General features: G+C 43.2%; 1 protein-coding gene across 1 annotated transcript; it reads left to right on the top strand.

The window, feature by feature from the left end:
- Nucleotides 1-5,333: 5,333 nt before the first annotated feature.
- On the top strand, nucleotides 5,334-23,932 carry LOC137296869 (SCO-spondin-like). Its single transcript, XM_067828746.1, has 24 exons — nucleotides 5,334-5,419; nucleotides 5,611-5,724; nucleotides 7,734-8,495; nucleotides 8,808-9,350; nucleotides 11,836-12,021; nucleotides 12,478-12,663; nucleotides 12,945-13,130; nucleotides 14,255-14,440; nucleotides 14,904-15,089; nucleotides 15,346-15,531; nucleotides 16,694-16,879; nucleotides 17,075-17,260; nucleotides 18,424-18,609; nucleotides 18,890-19,075; nucleotides 19,350-19,535; nucleotides 19,640-19,825; nucleotides 20,371-20,397; nucleotides 20,762-20,956; nucleotides 21,351-21,533; nucleotides 21,671-21,826; nucleotides 22,078-22,424; nucleotides 22,749-22,839; nucleotides 23,025-23,104; nucleotides 23,420-23,932. Exons 2-24 carry the CDS (start codon nucleotides 5,622-5,624, stop codon nucleotides 23,444-23,446), a joined length of 4,746 nt encoding a protein of 1,581 aa, XP_067684847.1. The 5' UTR covers nucleotides 5,334-5,419; nucleotides 5,611-5,621; the 3' UTR covers nucleotides 23,447-23,932.
- The last annotated feature ends 1,973 nt before the right edge of the window (nucleotides 23,933-25,905 follow it).

Below are 25,905 nucleotides of genomic sequence, written 5' to 3'. Positions count from 1 at the left end.
GCAGTATGGACCATTTCTGTATATGTGAGACTCTTTCTTGAAAACTATTTGTTTCTATTCGACAATAACATGGTATTCTTTCAATGAGGAGATTTAATTGTGAAAAATAACCCTAACCCTAACCCTAACCCTAACCCTAACCCTAATGAGATTTAATTGTGAAAAAGGGTTTTCTGCAATGACTAATATAAATACATTCTTTTATTTTCAAAAAGACATGACGAATAGTCTTATTAGGGAACCCCAGAATAATCGGGGACCCCAAGGATAATCGGGGACCCCAAGGATAACCGCCCTAATACAGACATCAGTATTTACACTTGTAAGAGATGTATGCCATTACGGAAGCATGTCAAGAGTGCACTCAATTTATCACGAACAAGTGAAGAAAATATGTTGCATTGCTTCATGTTCAGCCTTTCAAAACGTGTAAAAAATTCATAATTGTGTTTGATCAATAAATTCTTGACGCGAAAGAGTTTGTTGTTAGAACTCTTTGAACTTGGCATCTTTCCTGGATATCAAGTTGTGCATTAAATTATGAGTGTCCCTGGACCAGTAAAGAGGTTTATGAGGCGACTGTTTATCAGATGAACCGGTTTGGGATTCAAGGCAAATTGCTGAGGATTAGTCATAATTAGCCCTGAGAAATTGCAAATTCTTAAAGAGTCTTCATGACTTCTTATGGTCTCTGTTCTGTAGAACGAGAAATTTCTATCATCTGTAAGTTGAAAACAGAACATTCTACTCCTTTCACATAAATCCCCAACTGTATTTTTGTTACAACAGAGACAACAAAGATAAGTCCATGAAGTGTCTCCCGGCCCAGACACAGACTGAAAAAAAGATACATGTCCCGACTTTCCTGTAGCACTATGACCATTGTGACCAAAGTTCAATGAACCTGACGCGTTATCGATAAATTACTATTCTGAAGATTCAGATGCCTTTTCCAATCGTCTGTTCATGCACTTCACAGTGATTTATTTCTCCGATAAATCTGTCTTTCACCAAATCATCCTGGTGGAATATCTTGGTTTTACATGGAAAGAGCTGCTGTTGACTGATGGGATATACACTAGTGTCCCCTGCACTGAACTACTATGTAAGCATTATGTTGGGATTGGAAGATGGAGGGTGGGTACATTAATATGGAGATTCTAGCACCGATGTAGTGTACACGTCTTATATTGATACAGCACAAGTGTAACACAGATAAACACAGAGCCAGGGGTTATCATATGTGTCCCTCCCTCGCCCAAGTGATGGATGACCGGTGTTACATTAGATCATCTGTCCTGGAATTGTGACCCTACATACGCATAGGGCTGAACAATATGTTCCCACACCTGCTTGTGACCCCGTGACGACCATGACGACATCCGCAGCACCGACATATGCAGGACACCCCGCCCTGGGAGCTACCGTTGCATCCACACTACACGATAATCGCCAGTGATATTGGGAGGACATCCATGCACCGATTTTACATATCATATACCACAAGAAAGATATATGAAAGAAATATATATGTATATATATATAAAGCTTCGAATAACATTTTCATATCCCATACCACAAGATAGACAATTCTCCGTAACGTTTAATTGTGCTGCACCACTTGAAGACTAATGCTCTATATTTCAAATCCTACACAACATGAAGGTACCAACTTTGCATCGTCATCATAACCAAGACGCCAAGAACAGTCACAAACTGCCGCGTCAATTAATATGACGTTTCATTGCAAGACAAATTGCGCTCTGTGTCGTTTTCATTCTCAGTATCACAAAACTATTTCTGTATATCACTTCCCATATAAATACACACGGAAGCCCGCACATGTAATAGGAGAATTAGAAGATAATCATTCTGTGTTGGACAATCAGAGGTATATAACGAAATAACATGAGCTTAATGTTTTCTTTACAACCTCACGCAGCGCTACGGTTAAAATCAAATTTAGAGTTATTTTCCAACACAGTATGTTTATCTCCATTCTATCTTAACCTCGTTATTAAGAGTTTAAACAAATTGATATAAGCTGTGTTGGAAAATCAGAGGTACATAAAGTGATATTTAACTCCGAATGACTAGGATTAACCAATCGCAATCAAATCCAATCACAATTAACCAATCTTAAGAGGTATGAGAGACAAGTTATTTTAAGATAATATCACAACAGTAAAATACCATAAACACTATATATTATTCCTGTAAAAGATGCTATCTGTGTTTTAGTATTATACAGCCAAATTTGGCAACTAAAACACCGACGTCACCATCAATGAATATGAAACTAAAAGTCCCAACATTTAAACAACTCCTACATTTAACAATGCATTCATTCACCTCGATATCGTCAGATAATATGCAGTGAAATAAAACATCAGCTTCATCTTCTACAAATCTCTCAATAAAATGAATTTTTATTTTGTACAGGGATGCATTAATATGGATCTGTTTAAAGTTTAACTGGAACCACAAATCGAAACGTGGCAAGACGCGACCTGTAACCTTTTGGAAGTTTCCTTAAAATGCATTCCTGTTCTATGATCTTGTTTAAGACACTAATAAACTCTGGGTTTGTTAAGAGAGCATTGTCCCTCTATCCTATATAACTTACACTTCCAACAAAGTCATCATACACACATTTTGCACATAGCTCAAACATTTAACAAATAACCCTAAACCAGTATCGTAAAACTTCTTTCGTGTCCTTCCATTCCAAATTTTACGTTCTTTTATAGCAAACCCTTCAGCCCAATTAAAAACGTGCTTATTATATGACTTGCCATATGTTTAAATTCGACAATAATGTCTTGATACGCTATTCCATTGTTTGACAGCAGGCGGTATCAACCTGTATCCCCCACTTACGTTAGAGGCACATCAACCACGTCCTAACTAAAATCTACTGGCCCAAACATGTGTGGCCGGCTTTCAACACCTAATACTGGTCGGGGTGAGGACTGTTCTACTGTCGGTATAGGACAGGAAAACAAATCACCCTGCAACATTTGACATAAATATTCAAAAATGAATTGCAAGCTCGTGCAGAAATCACAATTGTTCCGAGAACTGCACAATACAATACCAATCTGTTTTACTCTTTATCACAAATATATCTCACACAACACACATGACGCTGGTTGCATGGAGTGATTAATATATCTTGATAATTACACTCACACAAAGTAGCAATAGTAACGAAAATAAACAAGTCACGTACGCAGTGACACCAGGGAGCAACATTTGCTTCTGCAGGTATATCCACCCAAAGTGCACACACTAAGAACAAATGTTGACCTATAAATAAATAACTTGCACATTCTTCTTTTATAGTATTGTATGATTATAATTCAAACATATGAATATTTACCTGAACATCTTTTAGCAATAGTTTGCTATTTTGGAAGGCTACCATTTGAAGTAAGTCTGAGCTGACATTCTGGGATACAGCTATCCATAATCTCTATGGAACAACTCTGAACCAAGAAAACCACATGTTTGGAATTTAGCCGTTTATACTTTAGATGCATAATCAGTTGATTATATAGACCAGCATCGCCCGATAACAGTATGACGTGTCTCCAAATTTAACAGGATTCTATTGCTTGCTTCACACGAAATAACACTTTGTCAATCGGATTTTGCAAGACGTTTAACTGGAGCTCAACATCTATGGATAACCTGATATTGTTTATAACCCATGAATAACCCATGTCAAATAGCCATTCCTTAGAAAAACTACAACTTGGAACGGAACATGGTTCATCTATTTCATAATTCATATTTCAACATTCCCTGCAAGCAATGTTCCCTTAGCTCCAGGGCCCCGTTTCACAAAGCTCTCGTAAGCCTAAGATCTCATAACTATTCTCGTAGCATCCGTATCTCATGCTACAGTGTAGGAGGCATAATGGCTACGAGAAAACTTACGAGATCTTTGGCTTACGAGAGTTTTGTGAAACGGGCCCCAGGTCTGATTATTATATGTCTCAATGTTCTTCGTACAATCAATCATTTTCTAACTATGTAAACCTCTCTTCAAATGTTGGTCGACTACAGCATTCCAGGTCTTAGTAAACCTTTTTCTGGGTACATGTTACGGACATTTGTTAAATTGAAGGATCTTGGACACGTGAGGCCAATGCCATAGTTTGCCTGTACATTGGTCGGGGACGGGGTGGCATCTTCACTCTAGATTCATCAAAGCATCAATGCTGATAATATATTCAGACGATCCGCTCAGCTATTACTGATTTAGTAATAGGTTTCTTTGTTAAACCTTACTCTACAACAACCTTGTCACAAACGTCCATGCAAACGTATTATCACTGGAACCAGCACTGGATTCCTCCCTGTATCAGCTTGGAGACCGTGGCCCCCTGTAACACGTGACTGGTTGCAGGCCGACATGGTGAGAATGCTTACGGGTGCGGAGGGAGTGTGGTTAGTGAGGCACGGAGACTGACATTTCCTTGATCCTGTTTGTCTTGTGATGAATGTCACACTTATGAATGTGTCATTCATGGAAAATGCATGTGATTTATTAAAAGCATACCTGTATGCTTAATGCAAGACTCAGTACTGTTTGTTTTAATATACTTCATCAAACAGATCGGTGCTGACAAGTGGAACACAGTAAAACTACATAACAAGTCAGGATTATAATGCTAATCGTCTCAGCATTTATAACAGAAAAACATGTTAGGGATTAATGCCACATTTCTAGTGTTCGTGGTCGCGAACTACTACTACTTCTACTACTACTACTACTACTACTACTACTACTACTACTACTACTACTACTACTACTACTCTCTCCTCTCTTTCTCTGCTGTTGCTGCTACTATTACTACTATTTAGTGACGTAAGCACGTCGACATTTATAACTGAGCATGATAAGTACATCTAAACAAGAATAAACCAGATGGTTAGTTCTGCTGGTCAGTGTATTGAGGATGCTGATACTATCTGATGGAATACAACGACTCCGAAGGCACTACACAGAAAGTGATGATGTGCACTTGATAAGTATAGCGCTTGGCTATTTTTGTATAAACCTTGTGGCGTAAAAAGCGTCTTACGAGTGAAATGTACCTGTCATTCGATGGAACATAAAATAATGTACTTCCTGATCTTCCTTCCTTCATTATGACGTACGTCTTGCGATGATCATGAAATATTTGATGATTTAATTTAGCAAAACAAAGGATTAATATTTAGATGCAAACAGGAGTGACCGCCAATCACAGTCCGCCTGGTGGGTTGCCCAGCCGTTGATGACGTCACACCACGTGACCTCACTGTCATACCTACATGAGGGACGTGTATATAAGTGTTGGTGCGAGCAGGGGATCCCATCTGCTTTAATTATTCGGGGAAACAAGCACAGGGGGAGGAACAACAACTGGTAAGAACAAACACAAATTGCAATACGTTCATGTATTTTCAAAAACTATTTTTCTTTGCAAAAACAAAATAGAAGCTGCAACTAAATGCGCATTAAATCACAAATATTTGCTTAACTGTTCAGAAAAGCCATTTCAAATAACTATATATTTCTTCAAAGATATAACATGGTGCTTATTCCTCTACAAACAGAAATAAATAAAATGAGGCTGCTACTGTCGTCGCTGTTGATGTTGAACATATGTGGAGCTGTCGCAGATGATGACGAGGGACTTTCGATGTGGGGTTCGTCATGGTCACAGAAAGGTAAAACTAAAACATTGAATCATTCTATAGAAACTTAGCTGACCCGTCAATATATGGTTTAAATATTCTCGACATAAGTCAGTACTGCTCACTAATAACTGACATAGAAACACCTGCAATTTTCTCCATTTGAAGAAACGCTGACCAGTAGGAAGTGCATCTGTTGCATGTCGTGGCTTGCTGCAGTATCAACTGTGACAGTTTGTGATGTGATAGATGGTTCATGTGATATCACAGAGCTAGACAACACGATCTGGGATTGAGCGGGTCTAACCGGCTCCTCCAGTCGTACTGGTAGCCTTACACCGCTGAATGGACGACCCCTCTCGTCAACGTCCATGAATATATGATGGAGCACACAGTGGAATCATTTCGTAAATTACGTTTAACTGAAGAAAACACTCAAAATCAGCAGGAATATGAAACATATCATTATGCTCAGATTATGCGCTTGATAAGGATGAGCAGGAATGTCTGCCTCCTCAGGGAAACTCCCGACTGTCTGAACGACAGAACCTTTCGGATTCGTTGTCTTGGAAGTGCTTAAAGATACATGGTAGTCACTACAAGCAGGCAATGACATGTTCAGTAGATAGCAAGAACATATTGAGTTAGTGAGTGTTTTTGACGCAAATGTGAACAATATTCTAGTTACACCAACTTCTCGTGTCAGTTTATGCTGGAGTCCGATGTGGGGCAGGCCTTTGAAGCTGAGAATATTGAGTATTGGTCAGAAATAGACACACTGCAGTGTTAGCGATGACAATTGTACATACATTGTCATATAGAAACGTGTTTGGGCATGAGAAATTTATCCTGGCATTGGTCTCGACTGCTATGAGTTCCACATACTTCTGCTGTGTGGTATAACGTGTTGTGACGTGGTGTCATGTGTCGCCCGCAGACATACAGCTGACACTTACAGCAGGTCTCCTCATTGGGTCACACTTCTACATGTTCTTTCTGAAATATGTCTTGTATCAGGAAAACGTTGCGTCTTACTGAGAGGAATGTGACTTATATTCTTTAATGTTCTTCTCTATAATTCCCGAATAATGTTACGTAAGACTGTGCCGTACTTACTTTCGCCAAACATGCTTATATGAAGATTGAATCATTGTTTATTAAGTCAACGAAATGTTTGAATAATGAAACTGTTTTACTATGGAACATGGCGACAGTTGTAGGTTTGATTCTTATTCCTCCTTGGGTCGTTAGGAAAATTTATTCGCTTTTCAGCCGAGTACGGTTAAAGTATCCTAACTTACCTACTTTACTTTCACATCTAGATGGCCTGAAAAAGCCCAGCTCACCAGTCACATCCAGTGTATCAAACTGGCCATTATATTTAGAAAGTTTCACACACACCATTGCATCAACTGCATTTGGGAGGTCATCATACTCAGCATCTAAACCCCCTCCTCCCAAGTCAGTTACTGCGTCACTGCATGCACCAGGTTCCCACAAACCCCCACATGCCTCAGCAACTATTCCCAGTTGATGACACTGCCATTTCGGCTAGAACTAAGTAACCCTAATTTCTTTACTGCATCCTCGACGTGATGGAGACTGTTGTGTTCGTCTTCATCGACGGTCAGTAGTTGACTTGGGGCCTCTGAGGTCGCAGGTAGTAACATGTTGAGATGCTGTAGCGGATTGTCGTGACGGATGGTGACAACAAAACCTAATCCCACTAACTCCCGCGATGGACAATACTGTCCTGAGTAGCTTGGAAGTAAGTAATGTAAGGTAGATGTATTGGCGTGTTTGCAGACAGTTCATACCAACCATGGGTAATATTGAGTATTGTTGTCAAGTCACTTTGGAATGGCTCGAACAGACACAAAGTAAATGCACTTTGTGAATTAGGCATACCATTAATAATATTCATCTGTAGATTATGAAATTCCCGACAGGCCAAGGCATGGTAATCGCGCAGGGTCCATATTACAGAATATATATAGGGATGGAATGCTTTGATGTTGCTGACGAGCGTTCTTTGATCGCAGGTGGAGGCGACAGCGGAGAGGTGCCTGGCGGGTTCGGTTACCAAGGGAACATGTACTACGGCACTGGCCAAACCGGACAATCGGGAAATTACCAGGGTTACCCTGTCAATTACGGAAACCCGCTTATTCAAGGTTACCCTGCTAACTATGGGAACGTAGGTAACCAAGGTTACCCCATGTATCCCGGGTTATCAGGAGGGCGATCAAGCCAGGAGATGAGCGGAGTACAGGGTGGCTGGTACCAGGGCGTACACCCTACCAACACTTTCGTCTCGGGTGGCGTGTCCCCCAACTTGTACCAGTACACGGATCAGAGGACTGGCAGCTTTATGTCCGGTGGAGACAGTTCCGTGGAGCAGCCAGCTGTCGTCTACCCGCTACCCACCCGGGCGTCTAGCGAGGAACACCATGTATCGCCGGTCGCTGACTACTATGATTATAGTGACGAACATGTGCCGTCCACAGCCACTACCGGGGGAGACTCGTATGACAGCGTGGAAAATGCCCTCTCGACTGCAACAACAGGACGTGAGTCTGACGATTCTGACGAGGAACAAGTGCCTGTTTCCGTAACAACAGGGGGAGACTCCGGCGACAGCAGGGAAAATGTACCTTCACCCACGATCGGAGTAGTGGGAGGCGACTCTGGAGACAGTGGAGAAAATCAAGTCAGAGTTATCTACCCTGGGGAGACAGTTGTTGGTGACGGTGATAACTCTGCGGAGACTGTCCTCGGCGGCGGAATCAACCTGACTCCATCAGGTGAGTGAGTGAGTGAGTTGGTTTTGCAGATAGTGTGTCGAAGTCCTAGCTTGTTCAAGTCTCACTTATCCTATAACATTTGGTTGCGTTTGTCAGAAACAGAGTCCGTTAATTGTGAGTGTTACATGGCTCATGAATCGTTCTTACAGAGTCTTATGAGTTGAAGATTAGCACAAGCCGAGGTACGCGCCAGCCACATATCTATATATTTGTCATTGTCAGAGATTCTGAAGCTTCATGGAAGTGACACATTGCATCTTTTAATCAGTTTACTGGAATCAGTTGTTTAATGTTGGCATCTTGTCATTCCAGACTGCCAGGAGCTCTTAGAGATTGTAGCCGTTGTCGACGGCTCGGACAGCATCTCCACCATCGACTTCCAGACGCTGAAGCAGACCCTCCTCTCAATGGTCGACCAGTTGAACATCAACGACAACAATCAACGTTTCGGTGTCGTCCTGTACAGCACCAACATCTCCGCTGTCATCAATCTGAGCGGGGACAGGGTCTATCTGAGACGTCAGATTAGTCAGCTGGGCCATCCCCGTGACGGCACAAACACGGCTGACGGCATCAGCGCCATGAACGTCATGTTGCAGCAGTATGCACGACCAGGCGTCCCCAAGGTGGCAGTGGTCATAACCGATGGGATGTCGAAGAACCCTGGCGCCACCGCCCAGGCGGCCAGAGTGTCAAAGCTGCTTGGAGTCAACATGTTTGCTGTTGGCGTCGGATTGAGCACAGACATCATGGAACTTCAGTCAATCGCTTCCGGTTCAGATCATGTGCTGACGGTCGCACAGTTCCAGCAACTGGACGGACTGATGAGGCAGCTGTTCAAGCGAGTGTGTCCCGGTAGGTCAAACTACAGCAATAGTTCTGGGCCATCAGAGGGAGATGTAAAGTACAGGAGTTATGACAGCTATAGTTGTGGGCCATCACAGAGAGATGTAAAGTGCAGGAGTTATGACAGCTATAGTTGTGGGCCATCACAGAGAGATGTAAAGTGCAGGAGTTATGACAGCTATAGTTCTGGGCCATCAGAGGGAGATGTAAAGTACAGGAGTTATGACAACTAAAGTGCTGAGCCATAAGAGAGAGATGTAAAGTGCAGGAGTTATGACAGCTATAGTTCTGGGCCATCAGAGGTAGATGTAAAGTGCAGGAGTTATGAGAGCTATAGTGCTGGGCCATCAGAGGTAGATGTAAAGTACAGGAGTTATGACAACTAAAGTGCTGAGCCATAAGAGAGAGATGTAAAGTGCAGGAGTTATGACAGCTATAGGTCTGGGCCATCAGAGGTAGATGTAAAGTACAGGAGTTATGACAGCTATAGTGCTGGGCCATCAGAGGTAGATGTAAAGTACAGGAGTTATGAGAGCTATAGTGCTGAACCATCAGAGGGAGATGTAAAGTAAAGGAGTTATGACAACTATAGTGCTGGGCCATCAGAGGTAGATGTAAAGTACAGGAGTTATGAGAGCTATAGTGCTGGGTCATCAGAGGTAGATGTAAAGTACAGGAGTTATGACAACTAAAGTGCTGAGCCATCAGAGGGAGATGTTAAGTACAGGAGTTATGAGAGCTATAGTGCTGGGCCATCAGAGGTAGATGTAAAGTACAGGAGTTATGACAACTAAAGTGCTGAGCCATAAGAGAGAGATGTAAAGTGCAGGAGTTATGACAGCTATAGGTCTGGGCCATCAGAGGTAGATGTAAAGTACAGGAGTTATGACAGCTATAGTGCTGGGCCATCAGAGGTAGATGTAAAGTACAGGAGTTATGAGAGCTATAGTGCTGAACCATCAGAGGGAGATGTAAAGTAAAGGAGTTATGACAACTATAGTGCTGGGCCATCAGAGGTAGATGTAAAGTACAGGAGTTATGAGAGCTATAGTGCTGGGTCATCAGAGGTAGATGTAAAGTACAGGAGTTATGACAACTAAAGTGCTGAGCCATCAGAGGGAGATGTTAAGTACAGGAGTTATGAGAGCTATAGTGCTGGGCCATCAGAGGTAGATGTAAAGTACAGGAGTTATGACAGCTATAGTGCTGGGCCATAAGAGGTAGATGTAAAGTACAGGAGTTATGAGAGCTATAGCGCTGCGCCATAAGAGGTAGACGTAAAGTACAGGAGTTATGAGAGCTCTAGTGCTGGTCCGTAAGTGCTTTGTGCTGAAATGCTTTGCTGCCTTATAGGGACGTAAATACTGATATATTCCGAGGCGTCAGTGTGTGAAGGGTTCGACTTTCTCAGGCAGAACAAAGAATCAACTTCTTACCTAACAATCAGACAATTAGACGGTGGTCACAGACCACATGGATTAAATTCTTATTTCAAACTGATGCGATGTCAGCCGAACCTCTAAGGTTCTTTGTAGCGTTGCGCATGACACGTGTAATGGATGAAGGTGGCCATCACAGCAACGGGGTGATAGATGACCCATGCCCTGGTCGTGATCTCAAAAAGGGGGATCAGGATAGACGTCACGTGACCTCTCCTATAATTAGTAACTCGTGATTCACGTGACGACATCAAAGATTTTCTCGTGTCCGGGAATACGAGTGATGTACAGGACGGGGGTGTACAGGAGAAGGGTGTACTGGAGGGATGTACAGGAGAGGGGTGTACTGAAGGATGTACTTGAGGGATGTACTTGAGGGGTGTACTGGAGGGGTGTACTGTTGGTGTGTACTGGAGGGAGAAAACCGTTTATTGGCACGTTCCTTTTACCGCTGTTTCATAGAATATGTCAGTAAAGCCCGCCATGCTAGCTCTTCTTTAGTGGACATGGTGGGTTCATCTATATCGATTGTTACTGTGATTAGTTCGTGTCATCATATGATCTTTTCCTGAAATAGTTTCATGAAATGTATACATGTGAACAAGGTATCGCGGGCACAATAAACAAGTGATATATTTCCCATAAATGTCAGTTGACAATCCTGTGCTGTCAGTTGACAAACCTGTGCTGTCAGTAAGCTGTTTCGGTGGACGGCCTAATTACGTTTTACATATATAACTGCAGTGTACTGTGTTAAATTGTCATATCTCCTCCCTCATCGTCTGTCGTCACGCTGACGTACGTAGGTGTTTTTGTGAGCGCGTGCCGCCATAGCCTGAACCCACCAGTCAATGCACGTCATTGTACATTTGCCTGCTGTCATAAAGCTCTCATAGTGCTGCTTGATGCATGAACCGCTCGTGTGAGTGACTTGTAGGTGGAAAGCTGGTGGAAAGTGCACGTCTGGATGTATAGGTGTAAAGTGCTTGCCTTGCCTTCTGTTCAACAGGGGCACAGTGCCTGGAGGTTGTTATCTGTCTGATTTTCTGTATCAGTTCAAGGAGGATGGACCCACTGGGCCGATTCTTACGGCGCATGCTCAGTGTCTTGTGGAGGTGGATCACAGATCATTACGCGTACCAGAACGTGTACCAACCCTTCCCCTGCAAATGGCGGCCTGTATTGCGTCGGTGACGCCATGGTGACCTTGACAGTCGACTGCAACACACAGGGGTGTCCAGGTATGTGTCCAACATATATCTACAACATATATCTCGTTATTAGCATCCATGTCTAGTGATTTATAGCATCTATTCTAATGATTAATAGCATCAATATCCAGCGAATATAGCATCCATATCTAAAACGTATAGCCATATCTCTAGTGACGTATAACAGCAATATCTAGTGAATATGGCGGCCGTATCTTATGATGTATAACAGCAATATCCAGTGAATACAACATCCATCTAGTGACGTGCAACATCCTATATAGTGACGTATAGCAGCAATATCCAGTTATAAATAGCAGACATATTAAGTCAATCATATCTAGTAATGCCTAAAACGATATCTAGTGATGTATATAGTCCATGAGCTGACTGACGTGACTGTCACGACGACGACGACGACGATGATTTAGGTATTAGTCACGTGGATAGTGCCCCTCATCGTCCTTGAACTACCCTTGTCCCCAGTTGACGGAGGTTGGAGTCTGTGGACGGACGAGGTAGCCCAGTGTTCTGTGTCCTGTGGTGGAGGAACTCAACTTGTGACTAGAACCAGAACCTGTACAAACCCCGCCCCTGCCTATAACGGCCAATACTGTGTTGGAGTTGACAGAACTACATTCACACAAGCATGTAACACCCAAGGATGCCCAGGTATTGTGTTGTCGACTGTGTTCTTGGGAATACAGTAAGATCGAGCTATTGCAATCAGTAAACATTAGTAGTGAGACTATACAGAGTTAAATTGCCTTTGAATTTGAATCAGTTGTCATATTCAAAATATTCACCTATAAATTTGAAGGGAAAGCAGGACGTAGCTAGCCTTGCCATTAACTCCTATACAAACTGGACATTAATCCTTGCACCAAACTACCAATATGATCATTTAGTAAATATTCTTGCCCAGTATCTGAATGTGGCCTATTTGTAACCAGTTGACGGAGGTTGGAGTCTGTGGACGGACACTGTAGCTCAGTGTTCTGTGTCCTGTGGTGGAGGAACTCAACTTGTGACTAGAACCAGAACCTGTACAAACCCCGCCCCTGCCTATAACGGCCAGTACTGTGTTGGAGATGACAGAACTACATTCACACAAGCATGTAACACCCAGGGATGTCCAGGTACCTAACACAATAAACTTATTGTAGATTCATATTTCCGAAAGAATCCCACTTACTGTGAGCATACGAGTGGCATCTGATGTTACAGGGAGTGTGGCTGTGCATCCCTACCTCGCCACTTGGTTTACAACCAGGAAAACTTGAAACTTAGGAAGGGGATCTTCCCAACCCGACATTCAGTGTCGTTTCACCACCCCAGGGTTAGGGTTAGGGTTAGGGTTAGGGTTAGGGTTAGGGTTACCCAAGTAAATGCCATGCAATATATAATACATACGATCTCTCTCCGCTTCAGAAGAATACTTCTCTCATTCTGCATGGACTAATCTGGCAAGTCACTCCCTCTGTTATGTCTGTGCCACGGCCAGTAGTGTCTAACATCCAGGGTTAGGGTTACCCAAGTAAATGCCATGCAATATATAATACATACGATCTCTCTCCGCTTCAGAAGAATACTTCTCTCACTCTTCATGGACTAATCTGGCAAGTCACTCCCTCTGTTATGTCTGTGCCACGGCCAGTAGTGTCTAACATCCAGAGTGCGAAATAACCACTTGCCCGCTAGTCAGCGGCTAGTAAAACACAAATCGGACCAGTAAATCCTCTGTCACAGGTCCGACTGGCTAGTGAATTTTCATGGAGTCATTCTGTAAATAAATCACTCTCTCCGACTTGTTCACAATACGCTTTCTAATTATGCAGGAATGCGGCCTGATAAAAATATTCGTAACATGACCAGCATACTGATGAAGTCTGGGTCATGTCATCATTATTCTCAGCTAATTTTCTACTATTTTACTTAATTCATACGTTCAAAGTTCGGGCTAGTAAAGTATTTTGTGGGCAAGTAACTTTCAGGCATAGCTAGCAGGTAGGGTTAGCCAAATTTAGAAACTATTTTGAACATTTCCGAAAACACATATATTCATAGATATCCATGCATGATATATTCACAATGTATTGATATATATTGTCACCATTGTCGTCATAACACACCTGGCATGCTTATAGATCCTAAAATCTGTGTCAATGTATACCATGTGTTAATGGACTCTCAGCACTAACGTGTGTAGAGAGCTGCTTCCTGTAGTGATGTATCTGCACCGCTAACCTTCTTGTGTCCCCAGTTGACGGAGGTTGGAGTCTGTGGACGGACGAGGTAGCTCAATGTTCTGTGTCCTGTGGTGGAGGAACTCAACTTGTGACTAGAACCAGAACCTGTTCAAACCCCACCCCTGCCTATAATGGCCAGTATTGTGTTGGAGATGACAGAACTACATTCACACAAGCATGTAACACCCAAGGATGCCCAGGTACATAAGACTGTCTTACCGTGACGTGCAGGCTACATCACAAACAACCACCCTTATCGTCTAGCGTTTCACCTTCTGTCACGTCTACATGGGTACATATTGTTACGTGTATAGCCTGATACTTGATTCCAAACATGTCATCATAATTCCTATCGCACATGTATTTTGTCACAGCGTGCAGACTTCAGTGATGTGGCGCCACGTTACATATTGTCAGTGCCAGGCCTAAACGTTCATACAAACACCACACGCAAATATCAGACAGTCCGCAACATTCATGAACACTAAACGCAGACATCAGACAGTCCGCAACTTTCAGACGAACATTACAAGCAAATATCCGACATTTTGTTTTCTTCTTGGCACAGATGGTTACATTGCTACCATCAACATTTATGAGATCATTACACGTTCTGTTCCGTGTCTGATTGCCTTCATGTGAATGTTCCCCTTGTGTCCCCAGTTGACGGAGGTTGGAGTCTGTGGACGGACGAGGTAGCCCAGTGTTCTGTGTCCTGTGGTGGAGGAACTCAACTTGTGACTAGAACCAGAACCTGTACCAACCCCGCCCCTGCCTATAATGGCCAGTATTGTGTTGGAGACGACAGAACTACATTCACACAAGCATGTAACACACATGGATGCCCAGGTATAAAATAATATGGAGCATATTTGCCAAACCTATGCTATCATTCAGGTTTGCATAGTCTCCTTTAATGATGTCAGTTAAAATGTAAAATGCTCGTATTCTTGATTCTCTCTATCATTGATGTTCACAGTTGTATATGGTATGGCGTTCCTGAGCGTACCACCTCCGCGATATTCACGAACACAATCGATCATGTCGCATTTACACCTTTTGTCTTGGATTTGTTTTGCATTTATTCTATTTTTTGTGTCCCCAGTTGATGGAGGTTGGAGTGTGTGGACGGACACTGAAAGTGAGTGTTCTGTGTCCTGCGGTGGAGGAACTCTGGTTGTCACAAGCACTAGAACCTGTACAAACCCCGCCCCTGCCTATAACGGCCAATACTGTGTTGGAGATGATAGAACTACATCCAGCAAGGCGTGTAACACACATGGATGTCCAGGTACTTGTTGCAGATGTGTGAATGTAGCAAACACCTGCGTGTAACACACATGGATGTCCAGGTACTTGTTGCAGATGTGTGAATGTAGCAAACACCTGCGTGTAACACACATGGATGTCCAGGTACTTGTTGCAGATGTGTGAATGTAGCAAACACCTGCGTGTAACACACATGGATGTCCAGGTACTTGTTGCAGATGTGTGAATGTAGCAAACACCTGCGTGTAACACACATGGATGTCCAGGTACTTGTTGCAGATGTGTGAATGTAGCAAACACCTGCGTGTAACACACATGGATGTCCAGGTACTTGTTGCAGATGTGTGGATATAGCAAACATCTGCATGTAACACACATGGATGTCCAGGTTCGTTATGTTTTCACTGGTAACACAACATAACATTTTGCTTTCATGTTATAAATGTGTATAGATTGTTGAGGTCAGATACCTGCATACGTGTTATCAACACACTCATGTAACACATTTTTATGTTAGATCCTGGTACTGCTTGTGTTAAGTCACATCCGTGATTCGAACCCACACCCTCAGAGTCAGGCACCTGATTGCTAGCAGTCAAAGTTAGCCATCTAACCCACTCAGTCACAAGGGCTTTTACAAGAGTGGAAGTAGGGCAAGTGGTAGTCTAGACCACGGACGTCTTGTACCCCTGACTTACTCTCAGGGGGTGGGGTCGAATCTCGGATGGCACTCGACCAAAGAAAAGTCCACACAGACTGCATGTGACATGATATACCAACAAACACATTCAGATGTGTCTCTAGTCCATTTGGCGGCAATGCTTTGGGCCGCTGAAGCAGCACAAGCCGTCGTGTTCCAATCACCGACAGTAACTTGTAAACACACTGTTGAAAACGGGAGAAACAATTCTCATGTGCCAGACACATCGCGCTAGATGCTCGGTATTGTGTCTTGTATATTCTGTGCTGATATATGTATATTCTTCTGGGACATGGTTGGGGTGAGGGTTTTGGGACTGTCTCTATCATGATACACTGCATGTCTAACCTTGCGCTGCTGATACATTCTCCACGAACTTTTTAGCTTACCAGTTAGAATGGCGCCTACGAGCGCATGTACTGATAGACAGAAATCATCCATTGAATATAAGATTGCATCTATAAGGTGTTGCCTCTTTGTACAGTTGACGGAGGTTGGAGTCTGTGGACGGACGAGGTAGCTCAATGTTCTGTGTCCTGTGGTGGAGGAACTCAACTTGTGACTAGAACCAGAACCTGTACAAACCCCATCCCTGCCTATAATGGCCAGTATTGTGTTGGAGATGACAGATCTACATTCACACAAGCATGTAACACCCAAGGATGCCCAGGTATCTTACTTTTGAAACAAAACGTCACACACTTTATGCCTATGACCAAACATGTCTAAAGGGATGTTTTCCATATTATAGATAACGCTTTTGATACAAAAATTCAAATATCTCAGCTGAACACGAAATCGTAAGTGTTTTACATCTTATGGTAATAAATTCCTCACGTTTGCCTCCATGACGTCTTGTCCCCAGTTGACGGAGGTTGGAGTCTGTGGTCGGACGAGGTAGCTCAGTGTTCTGTGTCCTGTGGTGGAGGAACTCAACTTGTGACTAGAACCAGAACCTGTACAAACCCCGCCCCTGCCTATAACGGCCAGTACTGTGTTGGAGATGACAGAACTTCATTCACACAAGCATGTAACATCCAAGGATGCCCAGGTATCTAAATAAACTTACTGTAGAGTCTTTCCTCGTGTAATGCCCTGGGGTGCCCAGATGGGTGCCGGCATTGTGTATGCTCCAGGGGTTGAACGCATCCCTCTTAGTTGGATGCGAAGCGTGGCATAGGAGAGATAAACATAGTGGTACCTGCATCGTCACTTAGTAAAACATCCGTCACTATATGTTACAGGAAAAACATCGTCACTATATGTTACAGGAAAAACATCGTCACTATATGTTACAGGAAAAACATCCGTCACTATATGTTACAGGAAAAACATTCGTCACTATATGTTACAGGAAAAACATTCGTCACTATATGTTACAGGAAAAACATCCGTCACTATATGTTACAGGAAAAACATTCGTCACTATATGTTACAGGAAAAACATCCGTCACTATATGTTACAGGAAAAACATTCGTCACTATATGTTACAGGAAAAACATTCGTCACTATATGTTACAGGAAAAACATTCGTCACTATATGTTACAGGAAAAACATTCGTCACTATATGTTACAGGAAAAACATTCGTCACTATATGTTACAGGAAAAACATTCGTCACTATATGTTACAGGAAAAACATTCGTCACTATATGTTACTGGAAAAACATTCGTCACTATATGTTACAGGAAACACATCCGTCACTATATGTTACAGGAAAAACATTCGTCACTATATGTTACAGGAAAAACATTCGTCACTATATGTTACAGGAAAAACATTCGTCACTATATGTTACAGGAAAAACATTCGTCACTATATGTTACAGGAAAAACATTCGTCACTATATGTTACAGGAAAAACATCCGTCACTATATGTTACAGGAAAAACATTCGTCACTATATGTTACAGGAAAAACATCGTCACAAATAGCAGTAGAAACATTCGTCACTACAAGTGAAAGCAGAAACATTCGTCACTACATATTACGATATAAGATATCTAACGTTGGACCTATATACTTTACAGAAATAATGTTGCATGTATTTGGGGTCATGCCGTTTATTTCATTGCTTGTCACTTGAACGCTGTAATGCACAGAGAACACGTATATTTGGAATTCAGAAACGTAACATTACCAGATGACAAATCAGTTGAAGTCCATTAGTGAAACCTGTGAACGTATACAGTGTGGATTTTCTTTGTCCCCAGTTCACGGAGGTTGGAGTATGTGGACGGACACTGAAAGTGCGTGTTCTGTGTCCTGTGGTGGAGGAACTCTGGTTGTCACCAGCACCAGAACTTGTACAAACCCCGCCCCTGCTTATAACGGACAATACTGTGTTGGAGATGACAGAACTACATCCACCAAGGCGTGCAACACCCAAGGATGCCCAGGTATTGTGTTGTCGACTGTGTTCTTGGGAATACAGTAAGATCGAGCTATTGCAATCAGTAAACATTTTAGTGAGACCATACAAAGTTAAATTGCCTTTGAATTTGGATCAATTGTCATGTTCGAAATATTCACCTATAAATTTGAAGGGAAAGCAGGACGAAGCTAGCCTTGCCATTAACTCCTTTACAAACTGGACATTAATCCTTGCACCAAACTACCAATATGATCATTTAGTAAATATTCTTGCCCAGTATCTGAATGTGGCCTATTTGTAACCAGTTGACGGAGGTTGGAGTCTGTGGACGGACACTGTAGCTCAGTGTTCTGTGTCCTGTGGTGGAGGAACTCAACTTGTGACTAGAACCAGAACCTGTACAAACCCCGCCCCTGCCTATAACGGCCAGTACTGTGTTGGAGATGACAGAACTACATTCACACAAGCATGTAACACCCAGGGATGTCCAGGTACCTAACACAATAAACTTATTGTAGTTTTTTGTCCGATCCATAATTCCCAAAGAGTCCTACGTACTGTGAGCATACATAAGTGGCATCTGATGTAACAGGGGATGTGCCTGTCCACCCTAAAGCCTTCATCTTTACACTTTTGAGAAACAACACTCTGTGTGAGACACGTGCCCCTTCAAGTAAAAACATGCCTTGACCTAAACATACTGATGAACTATAAACTGCAAATATTCAGTAATGGATGAAAAAGAAGGTAATACTTGGTCCTCAGTTGACGGAGGTTGGAGTCTGTGGACGGACGAGGTAGCTCAATGTTCTGTGTCCTGTGGTGGAGGAACTCAACTTGTGACTAGAACCAGAACCTGTACAAACCCCGCCCCTGCCTATAACGGCCAGTACTGTGTTGGAGATGACAGATCTACATTCACACAAGCATGTAACACCCAGGGATGTCCAGGTACCCATTTCAAAAAAAGATTTTAATTTCTACCTCAAAATTATCAACGTGTATTGAACTGACATGCCTGATGGTGTGATACTCATGATGACTGTTGTCTGCAGTGGACGGTGCCTGGACGGAGTGGGAGGAGGCAGCAGGTACTTGTTCGCTGACCTGTGGCGGAGGAAGTCAGACAGTCGTGAGGATGAGAAGCTGCACTAACCCCGCCCCTAGCTCCGGTGGCAGCGACTGTGTGGGAGAACCCAGGGAGGTCATCACCCGTGCTTGCAACACACAGCTATGCCCAGGTGCGTCATCCCTACTACACTGGCACTAAAGCCCACTGATTTGTACAAGAACTAAACCCCACTGATCTGTACAAGAACTAAAGCCCACTGATTTGTACAAGAACTAAACCCCACTGATCTGTAATAGCAAAAGTGCGACTTCCTGCCTGTTCCTCGAGATCAGTGTAATTTTTGGCTAGTTCGTGTACAGAGTGTGTAGTGCTGTATGCTCCACGTGAAAGGCTGTTTTATATTCTAGCGGAACGTTTTATGAGATCCAGTATCCCTGATCTGAAACAGTCTGTTCATGAAAGGACCGTAAACGTTCAGCACAATTTGTCATAGTTACCATGCAGTGTATTAAGCAATAGTGGAACTTCCTTCATGCACATGTTGTAATGTGTATACCCTGAGTACCCTAGAGAGAACAAACACAATGTTGAGTTGCCGTGTGTATACATTTGCAGTGTAATGCCACCATCAGAGATTCTTCCAAAGCACTAAACTAGATTTAAGTTTTGATAGAATAAAACCATCAATAATAAATTGTACGTTTTCTTTTCCAGTGACGACTACAGAGAAGCCAGATCTGGGTATGTGTTTACTTCCTACATTGAATACATAAAACACAGTGTTTACTACCTATATTGATTACATAAACAACACTGTTTAATACCTATGGGTATTTTATAAACAACCGTGTGTTTACTACCTATATTGATTGCATGAGCAACAGTGTGTTTACTGTATATAAATTGATTTTATAAACAACGGTGTCTTAACTACCTACACTGATTGCGTGAACTTACTTGAGTACTCAAGCAACAGTGTGTGTACAATCTCTACTAATTGCATAAACAACGTGTTTACTACCTACACGGATGATGTAAACTGGTATTGTGTTTACTACACAGAAAACGTTTTTTTAAACAAAACTTTATGTCTATATGTCCCCAGGCCTCTGCAACGACTGCAAGATGGACAACGGCATCGGCTACAACCCCCACCCCAGCGACTGCAACAAGTATATTCAGTGCATGTTCGACAACAACCAGCTGATCAAGGTCGAGGAGATGGAATGTCCTCATGGCTTATATTGGGACCAGGATAAACTGACTTGCAACAGACCCGAGGAAGTCAGCTGTCCTGCTGGTAAGTGATAAGTCATCATTAAAACAAAGGCAGCACCTGACACGTATGTCATTATGACATAGGTAGCACCTGACACTAATGTCAAGATGACACAGATAGCACTTGATACTACTGTCAGTCTGACACAGTTAACACTTGACACTAATGTCTGTATGACGTATGTAGCACCTGCTACTGTAGGTATGACATACCTAGCTCCTGCTAATGCCAGCATGACCTAGCTTCAGTGTAACAACACATGGGACACAGTTGGAAGGTTGTGGGTATAGACGTCGTCCGTGCATAATCTTGTGTGATATATTCATAGATGCGTGAAAAAGTTAAAAGATTTGTAGAACATGTGTAGGAAGTGTCCGAACTACTAGCTCATTACGTATCAAACTTGTGTCTTCAGAGCGGTGCAACGACCCCATGACGACCACCTACCCCAGCGCTACGACCTGTAGTGGCTACTGGGAGTGTGTTGGAGGCGTGTCCAAGGGCAGGTGTTGCCCTGCGGGTCAGGCCTACAGCATCGCCGGCTACTGCGTCCCAAGCACCACGTGCACAACTCCCTGCGAGGTGGACGGGGGTCAGGGTATGTATCACCAACATCTTGAGTCAGAAGTAGATGTCCGGGTCTGATATTATCATAACTTGCTAATCGCAGGTGTCTGGAATCCTACCCAAGACTCGGACATTATCCCCCTGTGTTAAAGTCGCCTTTGCTTTCAGATACATGCGACAAACGACCAATATCAGGGGACAGAACCCGGTTCCAACAGTTCGCTAAAGGTCACGGATGGATCACCATGACCTGTGCCCCCGGAAGCAGCTATAACTCTACTGAATGCAGGTGTTCCATACAGGGCGGGGTCGTTTCTCCTGACAGTAAGTGTCAAGTTATTTCCCTTGAACACCTGTCAGATACTCTCGTGTTTCCTTAACACACAACACAATATGGCCCCATGCGAAGATACTTCCCTTCTGCTTTTCTCATGGCCCCATATGTACATACCTCCCTTCTGCTTCCCAGAAATAGACCCGTCCTCTCATTCATTTGAAACATTTACCCACACCACCACGGCATCGCACAGCCGGAAGTACCGCAGTTCTCATGTCATTTTACCATATCTTGCCAGCTTGCAAACCGGACGTGTATCTATCCTTCACTGACGACGTCGGCGACAAGTCCGACAGCGGCGTCTACATCCAGAACGATGGCGTGAAGGTCCAGAACGGCGTGGGCTACTTTGACGGGAAGAGTGGTCTGCGGATCCCCAGGTTCGCCAACGCGGAGCTAGGCAGTACTGTGTACATAAGGATCAGGTACCGAGGAGAGGGCTCGGCCACCAGGAAACAGGCGCTGCTGTCCAATGGCGACTGCGGCAAGGATGCATCTATCTCCGTTGCTAGGGGACCAGCGTCAACGTATTTCGGCGTCCGCTCTGGAGCTGGCAAGTCCGCCAGCGTGTCCGTCAGCAGTTCGGTGAGTCTCCAGGTCCGACAGGGATTTTATATCTGCACTAGATACTTAGCACACATTTCATTGTCTGGGTGACGATCAACAGCTATATGAAAGTCGATATTTTGTTTGTGAGCAAAAGTCAACAGTCACTGGATATGAGTCAACAGTCAGTATATGTCAGTCGTAACCAGTATATGTCGGCAGTCAACAGATACTTTCTCACCATTATTCATCAAAAGTCATTAATTGTGTCAAGTACGTCACTGGTCACTGGTATGTTTTCTTGTTTTGAGTTCAACAGAAAGCTCCAGCTGTATTTACTTATGTACGTGTCACGTGTTGCAGACTAATGGGTGGAACGAGGCTTTCTTTAAGCTGGACGGTGGGATGCTGAGTGGTAGCGTTGGATCTTCTGCCAAACAAACAGCCTTCCTTGGTAGGTACTGGCGAGGCACGACCTGCTCTTTCTATGCAAACAGTGTGGCAGTCTCTTTCAACTTCATTTCTGTCATTGGGTGGAGTGATATGTCACGTTTAACTGATGGTACATGCCACTGACAAAACGGTACATGTGTGATAGCTTGTCCCTGTTGTGACTTACCTCCCCTGTTTGTTCTCCAGGTAATATCCAGAGAGCCAACTGCGCCCTGCAGATCGGAAGAGGAACAAATTTTGCTAATTTCCGAGGTTACATAGACAATGTAAGTTGACATAGTATGTACCTCGTGTTTTGTATCTGGAGCGTGCATCAAGTGCGGTTGTTGTGTGCTTGTTTCATGGGCACCGTTTCATGTCTGTAGGAAACACACCAGTGTGACATGTCACAGTACGTACAGTGAGTGACGGGACAGGTTGTCTTCCCACCTCATGCAACTTGGATGTGCTAAATACGGAAGTAGAATACTAGTCGATTACTCTCACTGTTTGTGATGTGTTTACGGCGTTTAATGCTGGCAAAACTTTCTCACTGTTTGTGGTGTATTTACAGAAGTAGTACTTTTGTGTTTGTCTTTCAGGTTACCATCTACCTGTGTCGGCCGTGACCGCCTGGAGACCTACAATCCACTCTGATCACATCTTTGAATTCCATTCGCCCGTTTCTAGTCCAAGTAGGATAGGTGTTGTAGGAACGTTACGTGTATATAGCTCGTAGACTGTAGGGATGCTTGACTACTTACTGTTTAATATAAATATCTGTCTCTTATTTATTTCAAGACGCTAATATTTATTGTACAGTGACGAGTAGTAAGTTACTAGACCACCTATAGATGTGGTCTGTTTGAAGATGCCCGTCTCTGCACCGTATGTGCGAGAAGCCCCACTGTCCAGTGTGTGTAAATGTTCGTGTATATAGGCTGGCTCTAGAACACAACCAAATTTTGTAAGAATGAATTGTCTTTATCTCCGGTCATGCATATTTCGTATATTTCGTCTTGTGTGGTTTAGCGAGAGCCTGACTGCGACGAGACCGCGTGTTGTTATAGCAACCACTGCTTTTGTTTACAGTTTCTTACTTTTTATATCCTACTGTTGGCACGAAAAACAGTTTTGTTTTTGGAATAAGATACCTATAAAATCATGTTGCAAATATTTTGTCTCGTTGTTTTCTTAGACCTTGTAGATGAGAAGTACTAATCACAAATGTCACATCTACAGACACAAGTCTAGTCTTTGAACTGTCACAGGTCAAATCTACAGACACATGTCTACTCTTTGTTTCGTGACAGTTCCCATCTACAGACACTAGTCTAATCTTTGTCTGTACTGGTGAAAACACCCCAGGCTGTGCAGGTCTGGGCAAGCGTTCTGGTGAAAACACCCCAGGCTGTGCAGGTCTGGGCAAGCGTACTGGTGAAAACACCCCAGGCTGTGCAGGTCTGCCGTAACGTCATAGGGCTAACCCTAACCCTCAACCGATGCTGTTTCTGAACACTGGGGCTGTTAATTACACTAACAGTCGATACTAGACAGTCGATGGTTGATACTGGAGCATAACACTGATACCAACAATTACAGTTCATGGCAGCACACAGGGCGTCTCCACTCACGTTAATGCTACGAATATACACAGAGCATAACCATTAACGACAAGACTACAACTGCAAATACAAGCTTGTGCATTGGTTCACGTGTCGGTTCTCACAACACAGTTGATTCCAATATATGGTTGTGACTACTTAATGTCTGTCACCTGCGGGTAGGCTCTGACACAGGAGAGAGAGTTAGTAGACTGGATAACTGCCACTCCGCGAAGCAGTTTGCTACACACAAACCAGTCAGCACCACACCTCTTTCCGTGTCAACTGTTTTTGAAATAGAAAACACGCGTTTGTCCAGGGCAGGAAACAAGCTTTGAAAAGTTAAACAGATTGATCGGTGGAACACTGTGCTGGAAATTTGGGCGGCAGTTTGCATTTCTTCCTTTGTCAGTTAAGTTGTGTGTGCGTGAGGAGACACGCGCGCCTCTCTAACCATGCACTACGAACATCAAAACAGCTGTTTGACCGGACACACTCTACGAAAGTAACTCTCTCAGAGTTAATGTATGATCTATACTGGCGATGTGAGTCACTAAAGTAGCTGTTTCACTGGACACACTCTACGAAAGTAACTCTCTCAGAGTTAATGTCTGATCTAAAGCTGGCGATGTGAGTCACTCAAGTCGTTGTCTCAGAGCTGAATGTCTGATCGATACTGGCGATGTGAGTCACTAAAGTAGTTGTCTCAGAGGTGAATGTCTGATCTAAAGCTGACTACGTGAGTCACTAATTTAGTTGTGCCTTAGAGGAATGTCTGGTCTATACTGACGATGTAACGAATGCAGTGGCAGCGCTGTTGAATGTCTGATCCCACTCAGACGAGTAATTAAAGCAGTTACTGAGCTGTTAATGGGGGTAATAAAGTTAGAATGTTCTTGAATCAGGCACTTTCTATCCCCACTGAAAGTCAATGAAGTCTCAAAACAGTGAGTCGGATCATACTTCAATCTAGCTTCACGTATCTATCTTTAGTCTCGAAGAGGCACATAATCTTTTCGCTGTTTGTGTAAAGCAGTAAGTTTGTTTAATAGCATCCATTATCTATTGAATGCTAAATTGATAACTTTTGATGGTCATTATACCAAGATTAAGTGTAGTCGTATCATTTGTCATACTAGTACAACAGACAAAATACTGGATGCATCTTCTATCTGCGTGTACGCACAATGTCACCACAAGTAGTCGCAATTTGGTCCTAGTTCCTACTCATCAAGTCAGCAGTCAATAAGGCTGAAATACTGACGAACAGACAACGTGAAGTAGAACTTCAGTAGGAGTCCTCGAACAATATTCTCTTGTTTTAGTTTGACGAATCAGGGACCAAGTTCATTTCTGTACAATTGCTTAAAATATCAACCACAACCTGTCCAGATGGATAATGTGCGCGTTGTTTCAGCCACCCAGCCAGCTGGGTTCTCCAGCCAAACAAACCGCGACTTGTCACTGGGTAACAAGCCACTGGA

Source organism: Haliotis asinina, chromosome 9, assembly GCF_037392515.1.
Source record: "Haliotis asinina isolate JCU_RB_2024 chromosome 9, JCU_Hal_asi_v2, whole genome shotgun sequence".
Taxonomy (NCBI): Eukaryota; Metazoa; Mollusca; class Gastropoda; order Lepetellida; family Haliotidae; genus Haliotis; species Haliotis asinina.
Note: the sequence above shows the minus strand (reverse complement) of the source record. Positions and strands in the feature narration are given on the sequence as shown.